Source organism: Orycteropus afer, unplaced genomic scaffold, assembly GCF_000298275.1.
Source record: "Orycteropus afer afer isolate SDZICR_OR568_19922 unplaced genomic scaffold, OryAfe1.0 scaffold00048, whole genome shotgun sequence".
NCBI lineage: Eukaryota > Metazoa > Chordata > Mammalia > Tubulidentata > Orycteropodidae > Orycteropus > Orycteropus afer.
The window spans coordinates 11,989,543-12,011,323 of NW_006921635.1; the positions used below are offsets into that span (position 1 = coordinate 11,989,543).

The window sequence follows — 21,781 nt, forward strand, 5'->3', positions numbered from 1 at the left end:
TGGTCCATTTGTAAGGATTTTTGTTTTCTTTGTGTTCAGGTGTAATCTATACTGAAGGCTGCTGTAATCTCTGATACTCATTAGTAAGTGCTTCAAGTCTTCTTCGCTTTAGCAAGCAAGGTATCGATAATCACCCTCATTAGGATTCTGAGGATAATTGGCCATGAGCAAAGACCAATCTGTAGGAATTTTGGGGGGAAGGAGTGGATACAGGATATGTTTAAGAGGAGGAGGAGGAGGGTGAGAGAGTACCTCTGGTCCTAGCAGCTTCGGCAGCCCTTCTCTGGCATCTCATTCTGCGGAGTTACTGTCAGTCAGGGCAGCTCTCAGAGCAGAACGTTAGGTACCGGCAGAGTGAAACTGGTGTTGTAAGCATCTCGGAATTCAGGTTATTGCTCTCTTGAGTGCTCTAAGGCTTCCAGGGAAGGCTTACTGTAGAGTCTGGAAAAAGGCATCCCTTCCCCTGCACAGGAGAAGGTGGAACATCACCAACCCGCCAGACAGACCCTTTACAAAAGGGCAGGCGTCCTGGGGGCTCACACCTGAATGGGACGGAAGGGCAACAGCCTGGAATCCTGAAGAAGGAGCCTTTCTGTGAAATCTTGCAGAGGCGGCATGTTTGTCAGCTTTGAAGAGGGACCGGTTGGTCCACAACCCTGAATACCCTGGCGATGCCCTCTTTAGTGGCAGGCAGCATCCCCACGTCAGCCTTCTCTTCGAATCTTTTCCTGTACCTTCCATGCGACCGCAGAAACATCCAGGGTTCCTCACTCCTTTAAGAATCAGAATAGATTTGGCCTCAGGTGGTTTTGTTTCCTTTACCCAGTGATTGAGAAATTTACTGAAAATACCAGATTTTGCCTCATCTGTAACTATCTGTCGAAGATCATCCCTGCCTTGCAGTCACGGTGTACGAGGTTCCGATTCGGTCCCCTGACTCCTGAACTGATGGTCCCCCGCTTGCAACATGTTGTTGAAGAGGAGAAGTGAGTATACTGAAAAGCTGGAAGGGGGAGGGTGTTGGGGATGGGGTATAGTGTATGGGGCCATGGGGTGCCTTCTTTAAATGAGGTAAAGCTTGTAGATTACTGAGCACAGCACCTGGCACAGAGAAAGCACAGGGGGCCGTTAGCTGCTCTCACTTTCTCTGCTGTCTCACGGACATTGCTCCTCATAAGTCATTTGCTGCTTCTCTTGATTTTTCTCCATTCCATCCTCCTCCCCTGGAAGCAGTTCGGATTTTCTCCTGCTCTTCTTTTGTCACTGGAAACTGCATGCTGTCAGTTCCCTTCTGCACCATGCCTCTTGCTTTTCTGACTAGAAGGGAAGGTTCTGAGACGTTCAGTTCTGTGCAGTCAGATGCCAAGCAAATAGCCGCCCCAAGCTGCTGCTTTTAAAGGCAGGGCTTCAGCACAGGGATTGTGTCCGGTGCTCTTGCCTCACCGAGAGCTTAACTCAGACCGTTCCTCAGCATAGGAAGGCCTACGCTTGAAGATGGGTCTTTCTAGATTTGGAGGGGGCTGTGATTGCTTGGGAGCCCTGGTGGCTCTGTGGTTAAAGCACTGGGCTGCTAACCAAAAGATCAGCCGTTTGAACCCACCAGCTGCTCTCTGTGAGAAAGATGACTCAGTCTGTTTTTGTAAAGATTTACAGCCTCTGAAACTATGTGGTAGTTCTCCTCTGTCCTGTAGGGTCACTGTGAATTGGAACTGACTCAATGGCAGTGGGCTTAGTTTGTTTGTTTGGTGATTGCTACGTGAAGCCTGAGTCCCTAGAAACTGGAGTGAATTCTAGACTGTATAGATCAGTAGGGTATTGTTAACTCCATTCTTTCTTCATTAGCCCAAGTCATCTTGTTTTCCTGGTGTATGTATGTCTTCTCAGAAAACCCAAACCTCCTGTCATGTCAATTCCAATTTAGAGTAATGTAGAGAACAGAGTAGAACTGCCCCGTAGGGTTTCCTAGGCTGTAAATCTTTATGGAAACAGACTGCCACATTTTTCTTCCACAGAGCAGCTGATGGGTTCAAACCACTCATTTTTTGGTTAGTAGCCAGATGTTTTAACCACTGCACCACCCAAGGTCCTTGTAGCCTTCTCCAGGGGCCTCTAACTCCCTCTGCCTATTGTCTTTCAGCGTTGACATAAGTGAAGATGGGATGAAAGCCCTCATCACTCTTTCCAGTGGAGATATGAGAAGGGGTCTGAACATTTTGCAGGTAACAGTCTTAACTTGTAGTGAATCTCAAATCACTAGTTTGGAATAGTTTTTCTGGAAGGACGTAAACGACAGCACCACCAGTGTACAAATTCAGAAATCCAGAACTCACGAGCCCTTGTCTCATAATACACCCCCGTGTTTTAACGAGTTGAAAGAATTTTTTGCAAAGACGGAAAAGATAGGGAAGGCCCATTCGGCTGCACCACAGGTAACAAGCAGCAGTACTTCTGCTGAAGCCCCCTTGCCAGCGTGGAAATGACGTCCAGGCTGACCTGTGCCCGTGCTCTGCCGCCACAATCTCCTCTTAGCTGTGCTGGTGGCTTGGCTGCTCCTGTGACAGCCGCTGGGATCCTCCCTGTCTGCACAGAGCACCAATATGGCCTTCGGGAAGGTGACAGAGGAGACCGTCTACACTTGCACGGGGCACCCGCTCAAGTCCGACATCGCCAACATCCTGGACTGGATGCTGAATCAAGACTTTACCACAGCCTACAAGAGTATCCTTTGTCATGGTCTCCCGACAGCACACTAGATACCTGAGGGGGCCCCGGGGAGCACAGGCCATAGCCAGCACCCACACCCTGCAAAAGATAGGTCGAGCGTGACTGGTTAGCTTGCCATGGGAACAAGGTGTCTGGAGCTAGAGTGAGTGCTTGTAATAGCCTAAAATTCTTCCTTGAAGAGCCCTGACTTGGGCGAGGACCCTGGGAGGGAGGATGCAATAAACCAGAAAAAGCAGCATCAGGCCCAATATGTAGTCATAGTGCACTTAAAACTGTCTGCAGTGTTGTTCTGAACACGCTCCCTTTGCCTTAACTGTGCTTCTCTAGATATTATGGAGTTGAAAACACTGAAGGGGTTGGCATTACATGATATCCTGACGGAGATACACTTGTTTGTACACAGAGGTAATTCACGTCGTCCCCTAGTTTGGAAGCAATGGAGCAGAAGGCCTGCTTGGAGTTGAGGGTGGCTAGAAAGAGCACACAAGGTTTCACTCTTGAAGCCGAAACGGGACACAGAACTATAAAGCTAGCCCCTTGTTTTTAGCAGGTTCGTCTTGCTACTGTTGAAAACCCTGTTCTAAAAACACTGTTTTTATAGAACTACTGGGAATAAAGTACCAAAAAACTCCTGAAGGCAAACATTTCCCCCCTCCAGGGGTTTGTGTTTTACAGTTATAAAATACATTGTTTTAATTCACATTTCTACAATATTTTCTGAGAGGGAGAAGGTCTGTCTGTGTGTGAACCAAAAGCAGTCTTAAATAATGAAGTTTCACACTTGGTCCTGTGGTCTACACAGAGAAGTGGTTCTCAGCCAGGACAGTGCACAGGACTTACCAGAGCACTTCAGCTGGCCTGGGAGTTGGGAGGGGGGCAGGGACGTGGGCAGTGAGATTTTTCCAAACTCCTGGTGATGCACTGTGCAGCCCTGGGGAGAAGTGCTTTCCTCCACACACACAGCCGAGCAAAGGGAGAGGCCCCATCAGGTCCGTGACTGGTTCTGCCCACACCTCCGCAGGCTCTTCCTGCTCGCGTCTGCCCAAGACCGTGGGTGGCCACGCCCACTCCTGCCCCTTGATTGAGTATGAACTGATTTTACAAAATCGTTTGTATTTTTAAAACTGGGACAACTGCAAATATCTTTTAAGCTGTAAAGTCCTTGCCATCCAGTTTTAAAAGCACTATCAATTGCTATTGCACGTTCTTGCTGCTTTTTTCTTCTGCTGCACTGTGAAGAATCACAGAATGGAACAGGTACAGTATAGAAGACTGCCCCATTTTTACTTTTTTACAGGTTGTCTGGTAATTAGCCTAAGACTCAAGAAATTGTGTTAACTAATTGATGTTTAAACTCATACTTGTCTTCTGTGATTTTTTTTTTTTTTCCAATGGGATAGAGTGGCATCTCTCACTCACTTAATTGTATTTTCCTTCAGTTGACTTTCCATCTTCAGTTCGGATACATTTATTGACCAAAATGGCAGACATCGAGTGAGTACTTATTTCCCCATTTTTAATTCTTTTCTTCCTTTATTCTGACAAGGGTTTTTGTTTCTACTTACTTGATTTCAATTGTTTGCTTTGTCTAAATCACCCATATGTTGTATAAGCAAGTGCTTGGTGGTGGTGGTGCATGGAAGGGTGTTGAGTTGCTTAGTTAAAGAAGTGAAGCAGACACAAAGGACAGGTCCCAGTCAGTTTCACATGTGAAACAGGGTTCTTTCCTTAGGCCTGCACAGCCTGGCCAAACATTGATTTGGAAAGCCCCTTGTTACTTGGGGGCCCATTTCAGGCAGATTTTCAGTTCTCAGCATCTATGTCATCTGGGGTTGACCATCCATCCAGCTGTTAAGACATTTTGGCATACTGACGCCTATGGGGGGAAAACCCCATTTTCCATTTTGCCTAGTTAGTTAGGTAAACACTCTTATTAGCCCCACTGGAGCTGGCAGCTGTCGTTCAAGTAGACAAAGCACTGGCTTCAAAATGGCTGTCCACATGGGCCCACTCATCTGCTGGTCATTGGCTTTGACATCGACAGATTAGGTCACTTCTTTTCATATAGTGAATATTACGTATTGCATTCAGTGGCTAGACACCCTGCCTTACTGACAAGACACAGAACCAGAACCACAGATGTCAACTAAAATTCCCAGTGAAATGTCTTAGTTAACAGGAAGGAAACCCTAATTAGAATTCCTCTCAATCCATTTTACAGATGAAGAAATAATCCTTAATCACATAAATTCTGCAGATGTATATACAGTCACAACAAAGTTAGGTTCAGAACATACTGCTGGTAACTAATCCTTTGTGGGTCGTTTCCCTCCCAAGTGTGAGTGAGATTATAAATCAGTGTTTGAGGGCAGGATGACAGTATTATGACACATGAAAGCTTTCTGTCCAGGGTCAAGTGTTACATTACCCATCCCCCTTCAACAGATTGCAGTCTGTGATCCCCTGTCAAAGGGCAACTATGTGTAGTCATCTTTATTCTCTTTTGTTCATTTTAGGTACAGACTTTCTCTTGGCACCAATGAGAAGATTCAGCTGAGCTCCCTCATTGCTGCTTTTCAGGTCACCAGAGACCTGATTGTCGCACAGGCCTAGATGCCAGGGCACATCTGCTACAATCCTCAGGGTCCCACAGGGACCACAGACCAGAGGACTCAGTTATGGGACAAAGTGCTGCTCTAGCCAGCATACCGCCACGGTCACCCCAAGTCTTGGAAAACTCCATCCAAGCTTGGGTGGGCATACATCAGAAAGCCCTGTGTGTGTGGCAGTTTGGAGCAGAGATGTACAAAACAGTTGCAATGTTCAGCTGTCTTACTGCACTGATCATTTTACAAGAGGAAATAAAACATGTCAGCCTTAAGGCTTTCACCTATCGATTGCTTGGCTGATGTGACCGGAAACTGGCCTACCCCATTCTGGTTTGGAACATAAGGTTTTCAAATCTAACGTGGTCCACATGTCTTTCAACCTAGGTAAACAGAATCTCTCTAAAATTCACTTCACATATATAATCTCGACACTGTGTCTGTATCTACTTTAAATAGGTGTTAATGGATTTCTGGGCAGAACTATTATAAAGCCGACTCAATTCTCTTACTTTAAAAACAGGACTTTTTATTTCTCCTCGAAGTAGAGTTACCAGCAGCTTCCTAGTTGTGATGTAAACTGTAGAAAAGAAAAAAAAAAATTCAGTATCACAGAGCTAGCCTTTAAACTATGCCATGGGGGACCAGGGGTGGTACAAAGCTCCCTTGTTAACGCAGCACGAGGTGACAGCCTGGCTCTGACCCGGGCACTGCCGGGGACCACAGACGTGCAGCAGCTTACTTTACTTTATTTACAGCAGTTAGGCTGTGTTTATTTCCACTTTCTTCACACTCGGAAACAAGTTTGTCTCCTAAGTGACTCTTCCTTTAGCCAGTCATGAAGGTGCTGGCTCACTTGTATTTATACTAAGGCCTCCTCCACCTCTGACATCAGAATAAACTCCACGCGAGGCTATTCTTTACCGGGGGGTTCTTCCAGGCCAGGGACCTGTCTGCGCTTTCTGTCACACTTGCTCCCTTGCGGCACCAGCAGAAGCTTGGGGCAATGGCTGAGTGGGGCTGTGCCAGGAAGGCCTCCATGGGTCTCAGGCTATACAGTATGTTCTGTGTCAGGATAACCATAAAGTAAAATACTCATTCCCAGCTAGCTTGTATTAAGAGGTGATTTTGTTTTTTCCTTAGTGGCAAAAAATGAAACAGAGCCAAAGCTTTTGTTTTTTCCCTTCAATGAAGGCCTCACGTTTTGAAGAGAAATGTTTTTCTTCGATAACAAAGGTGACACAGGAGGGTCCTCTACTCTGAACAATTGTCTAATGTTAACTGGTCTCCACAAAGAACCCATCAAGAAAGGCAAAGGATACAGTATTGCATTTCTTTTAAAATAATTTAAAATATATTAAATTTCCTAAGGCAGATTTTGCTTGAGCGAGGTGTCCTGACTGGGTAACTGTACACCAGTGAAGGGAACCGGTGCTTTAGGAGCTCCTTGTGTTCAGGGAGAGTTGAAACTGGCTGATTGGTCCAGTGAGGCTCAGCAGCAAAGACAGATCTCACATCGGGACATCTGCTAAAGTGACGACAACACCAATTCTTTGCACAATTAAGAGACATCTCGCAACCGTTCGACTTAAGGACTATGGTTTTTAGATACCATTGAGAAAAACACAGTTGTACCTTAACATCAGTTAGAAAATACAAATAAATATGCTAATTGATGGCAAACAACTGGAAACTCAGTAGCCACTTTAAAGGTCATGCAGATTCGGAATACATCCTTTTGTAATCTTAGACAAATTTGCATTTCCTGCACATGCTACACCACTGTTAGAAAGAATAGTGTCTTTACCAGTCAAGAACACCCCCTCAGATTCACCTGTAGTTAGTTAAGCTACTATACCAAACTGTTCCATGACAACCGTCCTGTCGGTCAGAGGGGAGCCAGAGAAGGAAAACACTTGTCAACATTAAAGTAATGCTGACCACAGCAGGAGAGAACTTTCAACAAGCTCCCACTGCACTAGAGAGAGAACAATGCCAGGTACCAGGCCAAAGCCGTGCTTTCCTGTTGAGGGAAATTCAACTTCTCTGCCACTCAAAAGGCTCTTGAAGCCCAATTACTTTATGATCAGAGCCACGTCAGTAACTGCACTTTGAATCACAACTACAATGAGTTCACTGGTGCTGTTGATGAGTGACATTAAGGTTTTAGGGGAGGCTCTGTAGCCAGGACAGTGGAATCCACTCCAAGACCGCCTGGCACAGGTCAGAGAAAGACCCACAACTGGTCCACTGGAATCTGGTTTTGCTACTTTCTAATCACAATCCCAAACAATTTGTATTTCAATCCATGACCAGATGCCTGGCCTATTATTCGAGCTACGCCTTTGCCAGCAAGATTGAGCCTGCCTGCTACAAGGCAAACAAGTACAACTCCAAGGAACGTTGCTTAGAAAGTCCTGTATGTGAGGAACTCTTTCATTTTCTTGGGTATTGGCAGTGCTAGGACTTGGTAAGTTGTGAGGAAACTTCGGAGGGCTTTCCGGCATAAGTGCTTCAGTGACGATAGGACCCTAGGAGCCGTCCAGAACTGGACGTGGCCATCTCTTGTCCTGAAACAAAAGAGAAACCAGGGAGTTGAGATAGACGTTGGAAGTGTGCTTTCACTGTGATGAATGTAGGTGTTTCTACTTTGACTTGAAGTCTTAGAAAAGGTTCTAAGGGTGAAAGACAACACTGACTGGAAATGGAGGTAAAGGCCATGGTACTGATGGGACTGTAAGAACCCAGCACACTTTTGATGTCAACTCACTATCCCTTCAGCACAGAAATTTCAAATCAGACTAGCTATGAGTTCAAATGTAACAGGGAAGAGTGCCACCTACTAAATTAGTTATCTGCAAAGGTGGTCTCTTTGCCCTCAATGGTTTCCCATATAAATTCTTGATGTTTATGTCCTCTTGCGAACTTGTCCCATTAGATGGTTTGAATGGTTTCCCATATAAATTCTTGATGTTTATGTCCTCTTGCGAACTTGTCCCATTAGATGGTTTGAACTGTAGATCTTTAATTAACCATAAAACCAAACCACACTCACTGCCATCGAGTTGGATCCACCTCATAGCAACCCCTCCTTGGGTTTCCAAGGCAGTATCACTACAGAAGTAGACTGCCCAACCTTCCTTCCGAGGAGTGGCTGGTGGGTTTGAACCACCAGCCTTCTGGTTAGCAGTCAAATGCCCTTGGCACTACACCACCATAGCTCCCAGATGTTTAATCACATTTAGTTTAAATATCAAGAGGAAATGATCAACTATAGTGGCAGAATGGAATATCAGAATTTTATATAGTGTTGGATGCCCTTACCAAAAACCAAACTCAAAGGCTATCTAATAGGCAAGAGAATTCTACATGCTTTCTTTCCTTAAAAAGCTACAGAAACTGCTACCCATCTGTCCAACCAACATACATACCCTGTGGCAATAACTCCACCATGTGGAAAAAATGTGCAGCAAAGACCATTGGTCATAGGAGCAAATGCAATTGGCGTTTTCCGTTCCAGGGCCCAGATCCTGAGGAGTCTGGACAGGAGAGAGAGACACATTTACAGCAGGCCCGACCAGGCCAGGCCACACGGGCAACGCTGCCATCTGGGCAAGCACCTGCTCGGAGGCTGAGCCAGCAGCCCCCCCCTCACCTGTCATCCGCCACTGTGGCAAGGTATAGGCCTTCAGGAGAGAAGCACACGGACCTCAGCGAGCTGATGTGGACGTCACTGTCGTCCATGGGGGGGTCAAGCTGGGTGTGGCTGAGGAGGAAATAAACCGGATGGGAGACCTGCAGTGACAGCCACTCCACTCCACCCGACCTCCAGGCAGAAGACCAAAGTAGGAAAAGGTTCAAGGTGCACCTGTGCCCTTCTGGAAAACCTGGGATAAAGCATCCTTGAAAAAGAACATCTGAGAAGGCTCCGAGTGAGTGTCTTGCTGAGAGTGCTGAAGGGTTACCAACACCTCCTTGTGCTAATTTTCTTAGGCAAAATAGGTCAACCCTCACTTTAATGCCACAGTAGAAACTGAAAGTCTTTTTCAGACTAAGATACATGATAACTGAAGGACTGCCCATTATTTGCTTCATAAAACGAGACAAAGGAACAAGCAGACCAAGTTTGTGAAAGCATGAAAATTCATTCTGGAAATAACAGTTTTTTGTGAGAGGGATATTCTGAACTTGTTAGTACACTTATTAGTGAATGGAAATATAAAGTCCCTTTGAGGTTTCATAATGCTGAATCCAAAGACGTCCAGCAGCTGCCTCGATCAGACTTGAAAACACAGGGTCTAAAGAACACTGACAAGTAAACACTCACTCACATGCACCCACTGCCTCAAACCTTTAAGACAGTCCCAGATCCCAGAGCTACTGTGTCTTTTTACCCCAGCTGTCCCTTCCCAGGCCCCAGACTCCAACAAGGACATGTCTGATCTGGGACAAGTTTCTTATCAGTCGCCCCCAAGGAAGTCTGAAGCAGGGGTTCGGTCCTTACTGGAGTGACCTTAGCTTCTCGCCAGTGTAGGGGTCCCACATGATCACGTCAGTGTCGTAAGAAGCCGTGACAAGCAAGGCAGAGTCAGGGGAGAAGTCACAAGAGACGACGCTGCTTTGGTGGCCTTCTAGCTTCCGGATTAATGTGTAGGACCGCATGCTCCATAGAAAGACCTTTAAAAACCAACAGGTGCTTGGTTAGGGGCGGGAACCAAGTGATCAAAGTGAGGAAAAGGCACCGCCTGCATTTTCCTCTCCAGTGCCCAGCTCCATGGCCAGGTGAAACCCAGTCCCTCCTCCGTTTTTCCACAGCTCTGCCAAATGTATCCTATCCCACAGGTTTAAACAAAGCAATGGGGTGTGGATTCTGGAGGCCTGACCAATGGACGTGCTCATGGAGCTTACCTTAACTCAGCTGCTGCCGAGTCAGTGCCACCCCTCGCCCCTGAGGGTCTCAGAGCAGACCTGTGCCCCAGGGTTCTCAGAGGCTGACTTTTCAGGAGATTGCCAGGCCTTTCCTCTGAGACACACCTGGACTTGACCTTGCAACGTTTTCCATCAGAAGCCGAGCGTGTTAATCGTTTGTGCTATTCGGGGACTCTGGCACTTACTTTGAGTGAGAATAAACCAGGCCAATCTCAGCAAGACTGCGGGCTGCAATGCACCCCTAGAGGCTTTGAGTCTCCTCACTGAGCCCTGTTTGCAAACAGGGTAGTATGTGTTGGGGAGGACCTATGTCAACGCTCCACTTCAAACCAAAAGCAGACGACAGAGGTGACCTCCAAGGCTACCCCCAAAGCAGTGGCACCCTGGCTTGCCATTTTACACTCCTCTCCTGCTCCTTGTTTACGGAATCATGGAAATCTGCTCAAAGACTGTTGTCTGACCTAGCTCATTATTTAAACCTTTTTGAGAATCTTGAAACAAAAGCACACTTTTATTTTCTTTCCTTTAAGACAACTTGTTCCAAACCTCAAATGAATGATTAACCAACGGGGCTGTAACAGATAGTGAACTCTCAGCTTTCCCGAGTCAGTCACAACAACCGACTCCATGCAAATACAAAACTCAGACACAAACAATCTGCTTCCAAAGGCTTTTGAACTTCCAATGATTGTTTTTTTCTCTTTAACAGACAGGATTACAGGGCAAAGGTCAGTAAGTAACTGTGAGTAACTGACAGTTCAAACTGATTTGAACTGGAAATATTAATTAGATAACATAACTAGTTCAAAGGAAATCTGGATCCATTGTGGGTTACAACTTATAAAATCTTGGACTTCAAGGGTTTCAAAACTAAAAAATCACCCTTTACCATTTTGTAAAGGCACACAGCCCTCTAATGATAGAAGCAACTTACTTTCAAAGACCTCCTCTCTTTTGGTTCACATTAAAGTGCAGATCAAAAGGGGATCTGCAGGAGGAGGCCGGGGTCCACCATGCCTTCTGCTGGTGCTGATGTGCAGACGGGTTTTGAGAACACTTGGTTTATTTACTCCTTCACACAAGGCTGCTCCAAACCTCCAAGTCTCATTGAACTAAAGCCACAGACGCAACGGCAGCCACCATTTGAGACTTACACCTCCAAGTCTCATTGAACTAAAGCCACAGACGCAACGGCAGCCACCATTTGAGACTTACACACTTCTCTCCAGCGGCCACCATTTGAGACTTACACACTTCTCTCCAGCGGCCACCATTTGAGACTTACACACTTCTCTCCAGCGGCCACCGTTTGAGACTTACACACTTCTCTCCAGCGGCAGAACACAGCATACTGCAGTCCGGGGAGATGGAGCAGCAGTACACCCACTGCAGATGGCCCGATAACACTTGGATCTGTTTACCTGGCAGAAACAAGTAGTAAATGGTGAGCCCACACTTAAAATGACAAAGCAGGAAAACAGAGGACTGACGGTAATGTCCGTACCCACCCAACACATCAATCTGGTTCTCTATTAGCTGACGCTAACTGCTGTCAAGTTGATTTTGACTCATAGCAACCCTAAAGGACAGAGAATTGCCCCATAGGGTTTTGAGAGCTGTAAATCTTTATGGAAGCAGACTGCCTCATCCTTCTCCCATGGAGCGGCTGGTGGTTCGAACCACTGACCTTTCAGTTAGCAGCCTAGCACTTTAACCACTGTGCCACACAGGGTCTTTCGCTGAACCCAAAACCCACTTTTTAATGCACAGAAAGAAACATGGTGGGACTTGTCATTGAAACACCTGAAACCTATTAAAATGATATTCTGATGCCCAAGGGAAATGACTGCCTTCCAGATCATCAGAAACTACAGGACAAGCAAGGCAAGGACACATATAACCAAGGTGCCCTTCAGTGGCAGACAACAGTCTTTTCAGACCTCCAGCCTCGAGGACTCTGAAGTAGCCTTCTCAATTTTGAGACAGTTTTCATCTTCAATTCTCCCTCCTCTGCACTGATTTCCCATCATCACAAGGATCCAATTCCAGACTCTCACCCCCTCCAGCCTCTGCTAGGGCATCTAGATAAGCAGGCGTGGCATCTTTAGGGACATGTGCCTTGGAGCCAGACGAACTTGGCTTTACTCAGTGCATAACCAGATTACTCATACAATCTCTCCAGGTCTGCTTTTACAAAAACTGAGTGTTCATTCAGGGTGAATGGCTGAATGAACGATGATATACCCACACCTTTAAGGCAGATGGTATCAGAGCTATAGTTTTTCATGGGTCATTGTTCAATGAAAAGCCACATGGAGGAAAAAATTATGAAGATCATGATTACATTTTTCATTTCACAAAATGATCCCGTGTGTGCGTGTGTATTGTTGCTGTCAGTTGTCGACAATCTGATTCCAACTCATGACAACCCCATGTGTGCAGAGAACTGCTCCAGAGGGTTTTCAAGGCTGGGACCTTTCAGATGCAGGTGGCCAGGCCTGTCTTCCAAGGCACCTCTGGGTGGGTTTGAACCGCCAACCTTTTGGCTAGCAGTTGAGTGCTTAACTGCTTGTGCTAACCAGGGACTCCTTCTGCCTGGTATGGGGTTACACAATTAAGAGAATAAAATGGAAGGTCTTACACTAGGCTCTTCACGTGTGTTACCAGGCTACGGGGGATGGGGTAGAGAGGGGATTGCCAGAGGGGAAAATGAAAGAGAAAAGAAAAAGCAAGCCAACCAAAAAAATGCAAAAGGAAAAAGTGAATTGTTAATAAACACATACACGGTGATACGTATGTGTTTATGAAGTTCATGGGTACGTGTGAGTATACATAAACTGAAAAAAGATTTTTTTAAGTCAGTCACGGTTTATCAGCTGCCTGCCAGGGTAGTTGTATTAATTTAAGTCAGTGCCACAGGGCAGTGCCCAGTACCTGGGCACACGCCTTTCTTCCCCTCCTCTCCTTCAGTGCCCTCCTGGCGGGCCCCATCCATCCCACCCACTCTCAGCCGTCCCCATCTGGTCCTCCCTTGCCAACACCAAAGGATTTCCACAGCAGCTCTCAACGCCTTCCTCAGACGGTGCGGTCTCTGTGCACACGGTACAGCAGCTCTGGGCTGGAATCCTTGAGCAGCCTTCCCAGTCAGCAGCCTGTCATGGACGGTAGGATGGCAGGGGCAGCAGTAACGGGCAGACACTGTCTACAGCGTTTTCATGGCAATTAGAGCCCTTCAGATGAGGACCCCACAAGGGGTAGGGCTCATTTCTGAGAGGTCAGGGGAGAAGACCCCTCTCAGGGCTGTAGGGGCCGTGCCACACGGTGCAGGCAGGAGGCCAGTGCCTTTGTCTGCGCAGGGGCGTGTGCCTTGTCTTGAACTGTCCATGCTGCCGATTCTTCCTTCCACCTGCCCCAAATCCCTCTGTCCCTACCCACTTTGGAAGAAATGACATGGTATAAAATAGAGGGTCAGTGAAAAGAGATGGGCTGATACAGTGGCAGCACCCGTGGGCTCAGGCACAGCAAGGAGTGTGAGGATGCAGGACTGGGTAGTGTTTGGCTCTGTCGCACACAGGGCTGCTGTGAGTCGACGCCCACTCAGCAGCACCTAACGTTTCTCCGTCATAAGGAACCCTCTACTTGTAAAACTAAGGGCACAACATCAGCTGCGTCTAGGTCAGTGGTTCTCAACCTGGGGAGACTCTGCCCCTTTGGGGACATCTGGCAGTGTCTGTAAACATTTTTGGTTTTCACAACTGAAGGTAGTCTATCGTCATTAGTTGTCAGAAGTTATGGACAGACCCCACCACGAAGAATTCTCCAGCCCAAAATTCAATACTGCTGAGATTAAGAAACCCTGTTCTAAACCATGTATTTTCAACAAGAGAGAGATCACATTTAAAGGGGCAAAAATTGGTTCTTGGGGGCCAAAAGTATCTTATTTTTTTAAATGTACAAGCACAGACATACATCCAATACATAACCGGGTATTAGTATTAAAATCTCATGAGGGGTGGTGATTAAGAAAAGGTATCTGAAAAGGTTCCTTAAGAGACGATAATGGGGAAAAAAAGTTGAAAAACATCGTTCCAGACGAAAAGGACACTGGCAAATTAGTTGTTTGGGTTTTTTTTTAATATTTGATTTTGGTTTGGATGAAAGTTTATAAAGCAAATTAGTTTCTCATTTTTGTTTTGTGACATTCACTGCAATCTCCTCAATGTAAGAGCACACTTCTCACCGCCTCCCTGGGTTCCTCGTTTCCATGGGTCCACCTTGCCTGCCCCCTCTTGCTTTCTGAACTTAGGTTTTGGGGCATAGAGTAATTTTGAAGTTGCCAAGTAGTTCCATCACCTACCGTGTTTGTTCAGGTCCCAGATGCGAAGAGTCTTATCCCGCGACGCAGACACCAGAATCAAACTGCCACTGGGTGTGAAGCTTAGATCCCTCACGACATCTTGGTGGCCAGAAAGATTCAAGAGCAGGAGCCCTAGTGCAGGAGTAGGAGTGCTTGGTCAGTGGGAGGGGTGTCACCCCACCTGCCAGTCACGGCTTTACCCTCAGCCATATCAGGATGTGCACACGAGTCGCCCAGCACCTCGTGCCAGCCAGAAATGACCGACCTGTCTGCACCTCCCAAATCTTGATCTGCCCGTCGTTGAGTCCTGTGGCTAGGATCAGGCATGAGACGTCTGGCACTTGGGGATGGGGACGCGCCCAGAGCCTTCTGTTGGGTGGAGATGGCCACGGGCTGAAGGCCAAGCCCCAGACAATCTGACCACAGTCCAGAGTCTTCTCCTTTGGGCTGCCTCGCCCTTTTGGGTCATTTTTGCCGTTTCGGCTTTTGGCTTCAAATCCTTTAGGGATGCTGGGGGAAGAGAAGATTTCTTAATGAGTCTGAAATTATTACCAGGTCAACTAACTTTCTATCCTGGGCTACGTAAGACTTTAAGGTCCTAGAAACAAACTGGCCTTCAGTGGATCCCGGGTGACTTTTCTTTTGAGCAGTTGTGTAATAGAGGCTTCACTGGTCCTGGCTCATCCCACCTGTGATGGCCCCACGATGGGATGACCTGCTTTGAGGAATAACTAGACTACAGATGCTCCAGGGAGACATGCATGTGCTCAGAAAGTTCTCTTGGGTTTTGATGCATGGAAAGAAAGATGCAAGCGTACTGCAGCTCTGGAATTAGGACAGACACAAGGCCTGAATATCCATCTGCTATTCTCCCCCTTATCTCCAAAACTAAACACCTGTTGCCGTCCAGTCGATTCCAACTCACCGTGACCCTACAGGAGCTCTGGAATTAGGACAGACACAAGTCCTGAATATCCATCTGCTATTCTCCCCCTTATCTCCAAAACTAAACACCTGTTGCCGTCCAGTCGATTCCAACTCACCGTGACCCTACAGGACAGAGTCATCTTTATGGAAGCAGTTTGCCATCTCTCTCCCATGGAGCACCTGGTGGATTTTGAACCACCAACCTTTCAGTTGGCAGCCAAGCGCTTTAACCACTGCCATAAATAGGGGTCCTTTAGTAAGTCCCAAGGGTTGGAAAAGAAATCCCTTTCTTGCCAATTCATGTTCTTCGGTACATGTGAGATCCTCCTTCACTCACCGTGTTTCCATCAGTTAATGAGGAAGAGGCTCTTTCACTTACTTCCCTGACGGCACATCTACCAACAGGAACCCAATCACAGCTGTTCAGAGGTGCATCTGAACTGAAAGATCTCTTAGCTCAACCATCCCCTTTTACATTCCACTTACGGTGCAGGAGAGGCTCAGATTAGCTAAGTGAGGCTCACGCCTTAAAAAGCAGAGCACTGCCCACCGCTCAGCCCTGCAGAAAAGGTCTCTAAGGCATGAGTACATAAGCCTGGGGCTCTGCCTGAAACACACATGTACTCTGTCTGAGGTACGTTTACCACTACAAGTAATAAACCCTACTTTTCTATGTGACTGACCACACTCTGCTGTACAGTTAACTCACTGATGAGATTTAAACAAAACAAAATGGAGACGATCCAGCTGGATCTCAAGGTGAGTTCAGCTTCGGTTCCATGGGAAAGCCTACACTCCAACATGTATGCGGCTGAACCTCTTCACACACTACGCGAGATCCCCTCAAGCTCTGAGTCCTATTTTTGTCAATGGTGTGGTTCAAATGTTTTAAAGCATTCTAACTAATCTAGGTGTTGGTTTTCTCACCTCTAAGATCAGGAGGAAATGAGGAACGTGTAGGTCCCTTCAGCTCTAAAAATCTGTTACAGTCACGTGTCGCTTAACGGCCACGATACTCTGTGGACTTGAGGTGATTTGGACATTGTGCAAACACCATATTGTAGTCTGGTCCTGCTTTTTCTTTAAGTACCTGTATCAAGCCTCATGCCTCAGCAATGATCATCAACTGCTAAAAAGGATCTGCTTTTGTTTGGTCCTCAACCCTCCTCATTAGCACATCTCCATAACTGATAAAGGTCCCTCTTGCATTTTCATTAGCAGTTCTGGTGGTGTAGTACCTAAGGCATTTGACTGCTAACCAGAAGGCTGGCGGTTCAAACCCACCAGCCACTCCTCAGAAGGAAGGTTGGGCGATCTACTTTCATAGTGATAACTGGCTCGGAAAACCAAGGAGGGGTCGCTATGAGTTGGATCCAACTCCACAGCAGTGAGTCTGGTTTGTTTGTTTTGGCATTTTCATTAACCTTGTAGCTTTCAGCGGAGCTGATCTTTAACAGCTTGGAGAATTTTCTCTTTCTTTTTGAGGATCATTGTAACCAGTGTGTGTGACATGCCTAAATCCAAAGCAACAGCATACGCTGATTTTTCACTTTTGTGTTGCTTAATGACCTTTTGTTTCACTTCCAAATGGATACCTCTCCTTTGCCCCTTGCTGCTGCTTCACTAGCACTGATTTTTTGAAGCCATGATGCACTTCACGGTAATACTTTTTCAAAAGAAAATTAAACATAGAGACAATGCAACAATACTCAAGACACATGAGATACACTAGATGCTGCTGTCTACGAGTCAAAGCATACACTGTTATACAGTAAACTTTTTAGATAGAAAGTACAGTACATACATAAGCCTGTAACACAGGCATTTATTATGATTATCAAGACACATAATATAGGTCATATACATACTGGACCATTATAACCAGGCAGCGCAATCACTTTGTATACAAGAAACACGAGACGTGTGCTGCGTGCAGGAAGCTACTGCATTCACTATGTACCATTCTCCAGTTGGGATTTCTGAACTCTATTAGAACTTTATGGGACCACCAAAAAAAAACCAAACTCACTGCTGTCAAGTCAGATCCAACTCACAGTGACCCCTCCTTGGGTTTCCCAGGAGGTATCTCTACAGAAGTAGATTGCCCAATGTTCCTTCCAAGGAGCAGCTGGTGGGTTTGAACTGCCAGGCTTCTGGTTAGCAGTCAAGTGCCTTAGGAACTACACCACCACAGACGTGGTGAAATGTTGCCCAAACAGACGTTATGCAGCACATGACTACAGTCTAAATCAGAGGCTGGCACTATGGCCCAGGCTGGCAGTCAGTTTTTATAAAGAAAGTTTTACTGGAACACAGCCACACGTTTGTTTACCACTGGCTGGATGTTTTCATGCTACATTGCAGAGCTGAGTAGTCAAGACAGAGAATACAAGCCAGATCCTAGGGCCCACAAAGCCTACTTACCCTCGGGCTCTTCACAGAAAGTCTGCTTATCTCTGATCTCAATGACCAGTATGGTCTAAAAACCAATTTCTGGCAAAATAATCTGAGTATGATCACTAATGTCTTTCGACTGGGGATTTCTTACCGTGGGCAGTGCAGACCACCCCTGCCCACCCACAGACTGCCCAGCCTCGCCTGGCCCTGGCTCAAGTTTGCCATCGCAGGTGGAACACTCAAAAGGCAGGCTACACCTTAAGCACTGTGTTCTTTTAAAGAATTATCTATATGAGCTCAAACTGACAACAGTAACTCTACAGCATAGATGAGAAATAGAGGGCACCGCAGTCTATGGCAAGGAGTCCTGCAGGTGCAATGGTGAAGCGCTTGGACAGGTTGGTGTTTCCAATGCACCCAGTTATTCTGTGGGAGAAGGACCTGGGATCTACTTCTGTACCAATTACAGTCTAGAAAAGTATGAGGTAGTTGTACTCTGTCACACAGGGTCACTGGGAGTCGAAAGTGACTCATGAACACCTAGCAAGTCCAAGTCAATGATGGTGCAACAATATGGGTAGGGACAGCGAGAACGGTGACACAAGAATGTGATCAATGTCACTGAACTGTACATGTTGAGATTGTCAAAGGGGTGTATGTTCTGCTGTGTATATTTTCACCAAAAGTAAAATAAGTATTTACAAAAAAAGGGGGGGGGGCAGCCTACAGAGAGACTTTTGGCACCCCCAAATTTAAGGTTGAACATTCTTTTATTTTTTTTAGGTAAAAATCTTAATTTCATGTATTTTCCACAATTTAAAAAAGTTTTAAATGGAAAAAAAATTTAAATTTCACAGAAAACAAAGAACAAAAAACACCCTTTGAATGAGCAGAGAATATGTACGTGACTTTTATCTCCATAAAGCTTTATTAAAAACAATTTGAAAAAGAGAGTTTACCTCAGGGCTGACATAAACTTCTTAGGAGAGTTAACTTTCACATGTTCACCTCTTTCCCATTCTTCAGCAGGGAGAAGACTAAAGTAGGAGGAATGTGGGACCACACTGAAATCCCCTTCAGGAAAATGCCCATGGTCCCTGCAGTGTGAGAGTACTTACAACTGCTCCTCCAGAGGCCAGGGGATCAGCTTGACGATGCAGTGTCCTTGAGACCAAGCAAACCAGGAGCCATCAGGGGAGAAGGCGACACTCCAGGTCTCACAGCTCGACTTCCAATCAAACTGGTGGGGGCGCCCGGGTTTGAGCTCGGCCAGCAGCAGCGGTTCCTCTGGGGCAGAAGACAGCATGCTTCAAACATGGGCTCCCACTTCCCAGGAAAGTGGACAGGCTGGCTCCCAGACCACCTAGTGACTCAGACACTGCCTCCCAATGACAATGAGTGACACTTTCTGGACTCCAGGAGGGGAAGTGTCACATAAATGACCGGGAGCAATAACAGTAGCCACAGGCCACATACCACTGCGGTTACTCAGTTCTGGCACTCCTAGCTGCTGGTTAACCATGACTCAGACAGAGTAACCTTTGTCCGGGTGAACTAAGTGAATGGAAGTCTCATTTTCCTAAGAATGCCGGAAGAGGAAGAAAGTGAAGCAGCTACCACACAAGGAGTATGTTAGATGGTGCAGATTACAAGGCCCTGGCTCTGCAATGTTGTTGTTGTTGTTATGTGCCGACTTGGGTTACCGAGGCAGTATCACTACGGAAGTAGGATTGCCCAACCTTTCTTCCAAGGAGTGGCTGGTGGGTTTGAACTGCCAGCCGTCTGGTTAGCAGGCAAGTGTCTTAGCCACTATGCTACCAGAGCTCCCGGCTCTGCAATAGCTTCCTCTAAAGAATCTGGTGTCCCTGGATGGTGAGAACACCTAATGCGCTCTGCTACTAACCTATGGGTTGAGAGTTCTAGTCCTCTGACAGAGAGTTAGAAGAAAGACATGGTAATCTACTTTAAAAAATCAGAATTGAAAACTCTGTGGAGCACACAGTCACCATGAGCGACTCTATGGCAACTGGTTCAAAAGAACCTACTGCTGGATAAAAGGAGTCTCTGAAACTCATCAGCTCCCTCCCACCCACCAGCACCCTCCCATGTTCAAGGCTAAAAAGCTTCAGCATCTCGCCCTCCTTCCTCTTGCTCAAATCCGTTCACCTGGCTGCCTCCACCTCTCTTCCTTCCATCTCCTGCTGTCCTGGTTTGAACCATCACATCTTGCCCACATCTCTTGCAAGCCTCCTGATTGGTTTTCCTGTCCCTCAGGAGCACTCTAGGAGCTCTGGTGGCATAGTACCTAAGGCATCTGACTGCTAACCAGAAGGCTCAAACCCAGCAGCCAGTCCTCGGAAGGAAGGCTGGGCAATCTACTTCCGTAGAGATTCCCCCTCGGAAACCCAAGGAGGGGTCACCAGGAGTCAGAATTGACTTCACGGCAATGCGTTTCAGGTTTTTTTTTTTTTTTTTTAAGAGCACTCTCTGCTAAGCCACCCAGAGACCCTGCTAAAAATGAAACACACATCACATCATGCCCTTTCTTCCAAATACATTCCAAGGCTCCCAACTGCCTGCACAATAAAAGCAACTGGACCCAGCCTTCCAGGAATTGGCCCATAAAGTCATTCCGGCCTCCATTCCATCCCATCTCCCTGCACGCTACACTCTGGCTGCGTAAGACTCCCTGACACACATTCCCACCTGGACTTATTTTCTGCTCACAAGAATTCCAACCAGATTCACAACTAAGAAGCACATACTCTGATCTCACACTATCAAAATGGAAACGTCACCTTGGTTATTTCATTCTGTCCTGTTGTAATTAATTTCCCTTAGTCCCCTACCAGAATTAGGAAAAAAAAAAAAAAGTACTGCCATCGAGTCAATTCCGACTCATGGCTGACCCTACAAAGCAGAACTGCCTTTAGGGTTTCCAAGGCTGTAAATCTTTACAGAAGGAGACTGCCTCATCTTTCTCCTCCAGAGCAGCTGGTGGGTTCGAACCACTGAACTTTTGGTTAGCAGCAGAATGTTTTAACCACTGCTCCACCAGAGCTCCTTCCAGAATTTAAGCATCCTTCTTCAAACACCCCACCGCTCATCTGTCAGTGTCGTACTATGGTGGTTGGCATGTGGCTGGGATACTGGAAGCTAAGCCACTGGTTACTTCTAATACCAGCAGGGTCACCCACAGTAGACTGGTTTCAGCAGAGTTTCCAGACTAAAACATACTAGAAAAAAAGCCTCATGATCTAATTCTGAAAATCAACCAGTGAAAAGCCCATCGATCAGAGAGTTCTGGCAAGATGGCAGGAGAGGCAGACAACCCACCTGGACCCTCTGCAACAAGGCAATGAGGAACCAACTGAAACCGACCCAGAAGACGATCTCGGGACCCTGAGCGTTGAAAGGAAGGACAGAGGAGTAATTAAACACTAACTAGTACAAGAACCTGAATGAAACAGTGAGTAATGAGACAAACAAAGCGGCAGACTGCCAGCTATTCCGAGGGCATAACCATTTCGAGTATCTCCTAGTAGCAACCCAAGAATTGGCTCTGTTCACCAATGACCACATGGGCAAGGACTGCATTGGTACCTGACAACCAGAAAGGAAAACAGCAGAGGAGGAGACAAACACAACTATGGACTGCTGGTGGCTGTCCTGAGGGTGCACTCATTTTGAACATTTGCAAGTGGGGGCATAGCCATTTTGAATATATGCCAGGGGCGTTCTTACCTGGACAGCGACCTAAGAACAGGCTCCGCTTGCCAAGGACAGCATGGGCAACCGCCTTGGAGGCTGACGACTACAGAGGTGCAATACTCATTCCCCT

At 46.6% G+C, this 21,781-nt stretch overlaps 2 protein-coding genes across 2 annotated transcripts in view; one reads left to right on the plus strand and one right to left on the minus strand.

Annotated features, from left to right (window-relative positions):
- Positions 1-5,337, plus strand: part of RFC5 (replication factor C subunit 5) — an 11,805-nt gene extending 6,468 nt beyond the window's left edge. Inside the window, exons 6-11 of the mRNA XM_007938203.2 lie at positions 827-986; positions 2,138-2,219; positions 2,589-2,718; positions 3,052-3,129; positions 4,164-4,218; positions 5,241-5,337. Of these exons, the coding sequence (XP_007936394.1) occupies positions 827-986; positions 2,138-2,219; positions 2,589-2,718; positions 3,052-3,129; positions 4,164-4,218; positions 5,241-5,337 (602 nt within the window). The remainder of the gene's footprint in view (positions 1-826; positions 987-2,137; positions 2,220-2,588; positions 2,719-3,051; positions 3,130-4,163; positions 4,219-5,240) is intronic.
- A 2,400-nt stretch (positions 5,338-7,737) lies between these two features.
- Positions 7,738-19,246, minus strand: WSB2 (WD repeat and SOCS box containing 2). Its single transcript, XM_007938204.2, has 8 exons — positions 19,059-19,246; positions 14,882-15,126; positions 14,617-14,748; positions 11,580-11,680; positions 9,835-10,007; positions 8,986-9,096; positions 8,762-8,869; positions 7,738-7,900 (listed from the first exon to the last, which is right to left on the minus strand). Exons 1-8 carry the CDS (start codon positions 19,244-19,246, stop codon positions 7,738-7,740), a joined length of 1,221 nt encoding a protein of 406 aa, XP_007936395.1.
- Between the last annotated feature and the right edge of the window lie 2,535 nt (positions 19,247-21,781).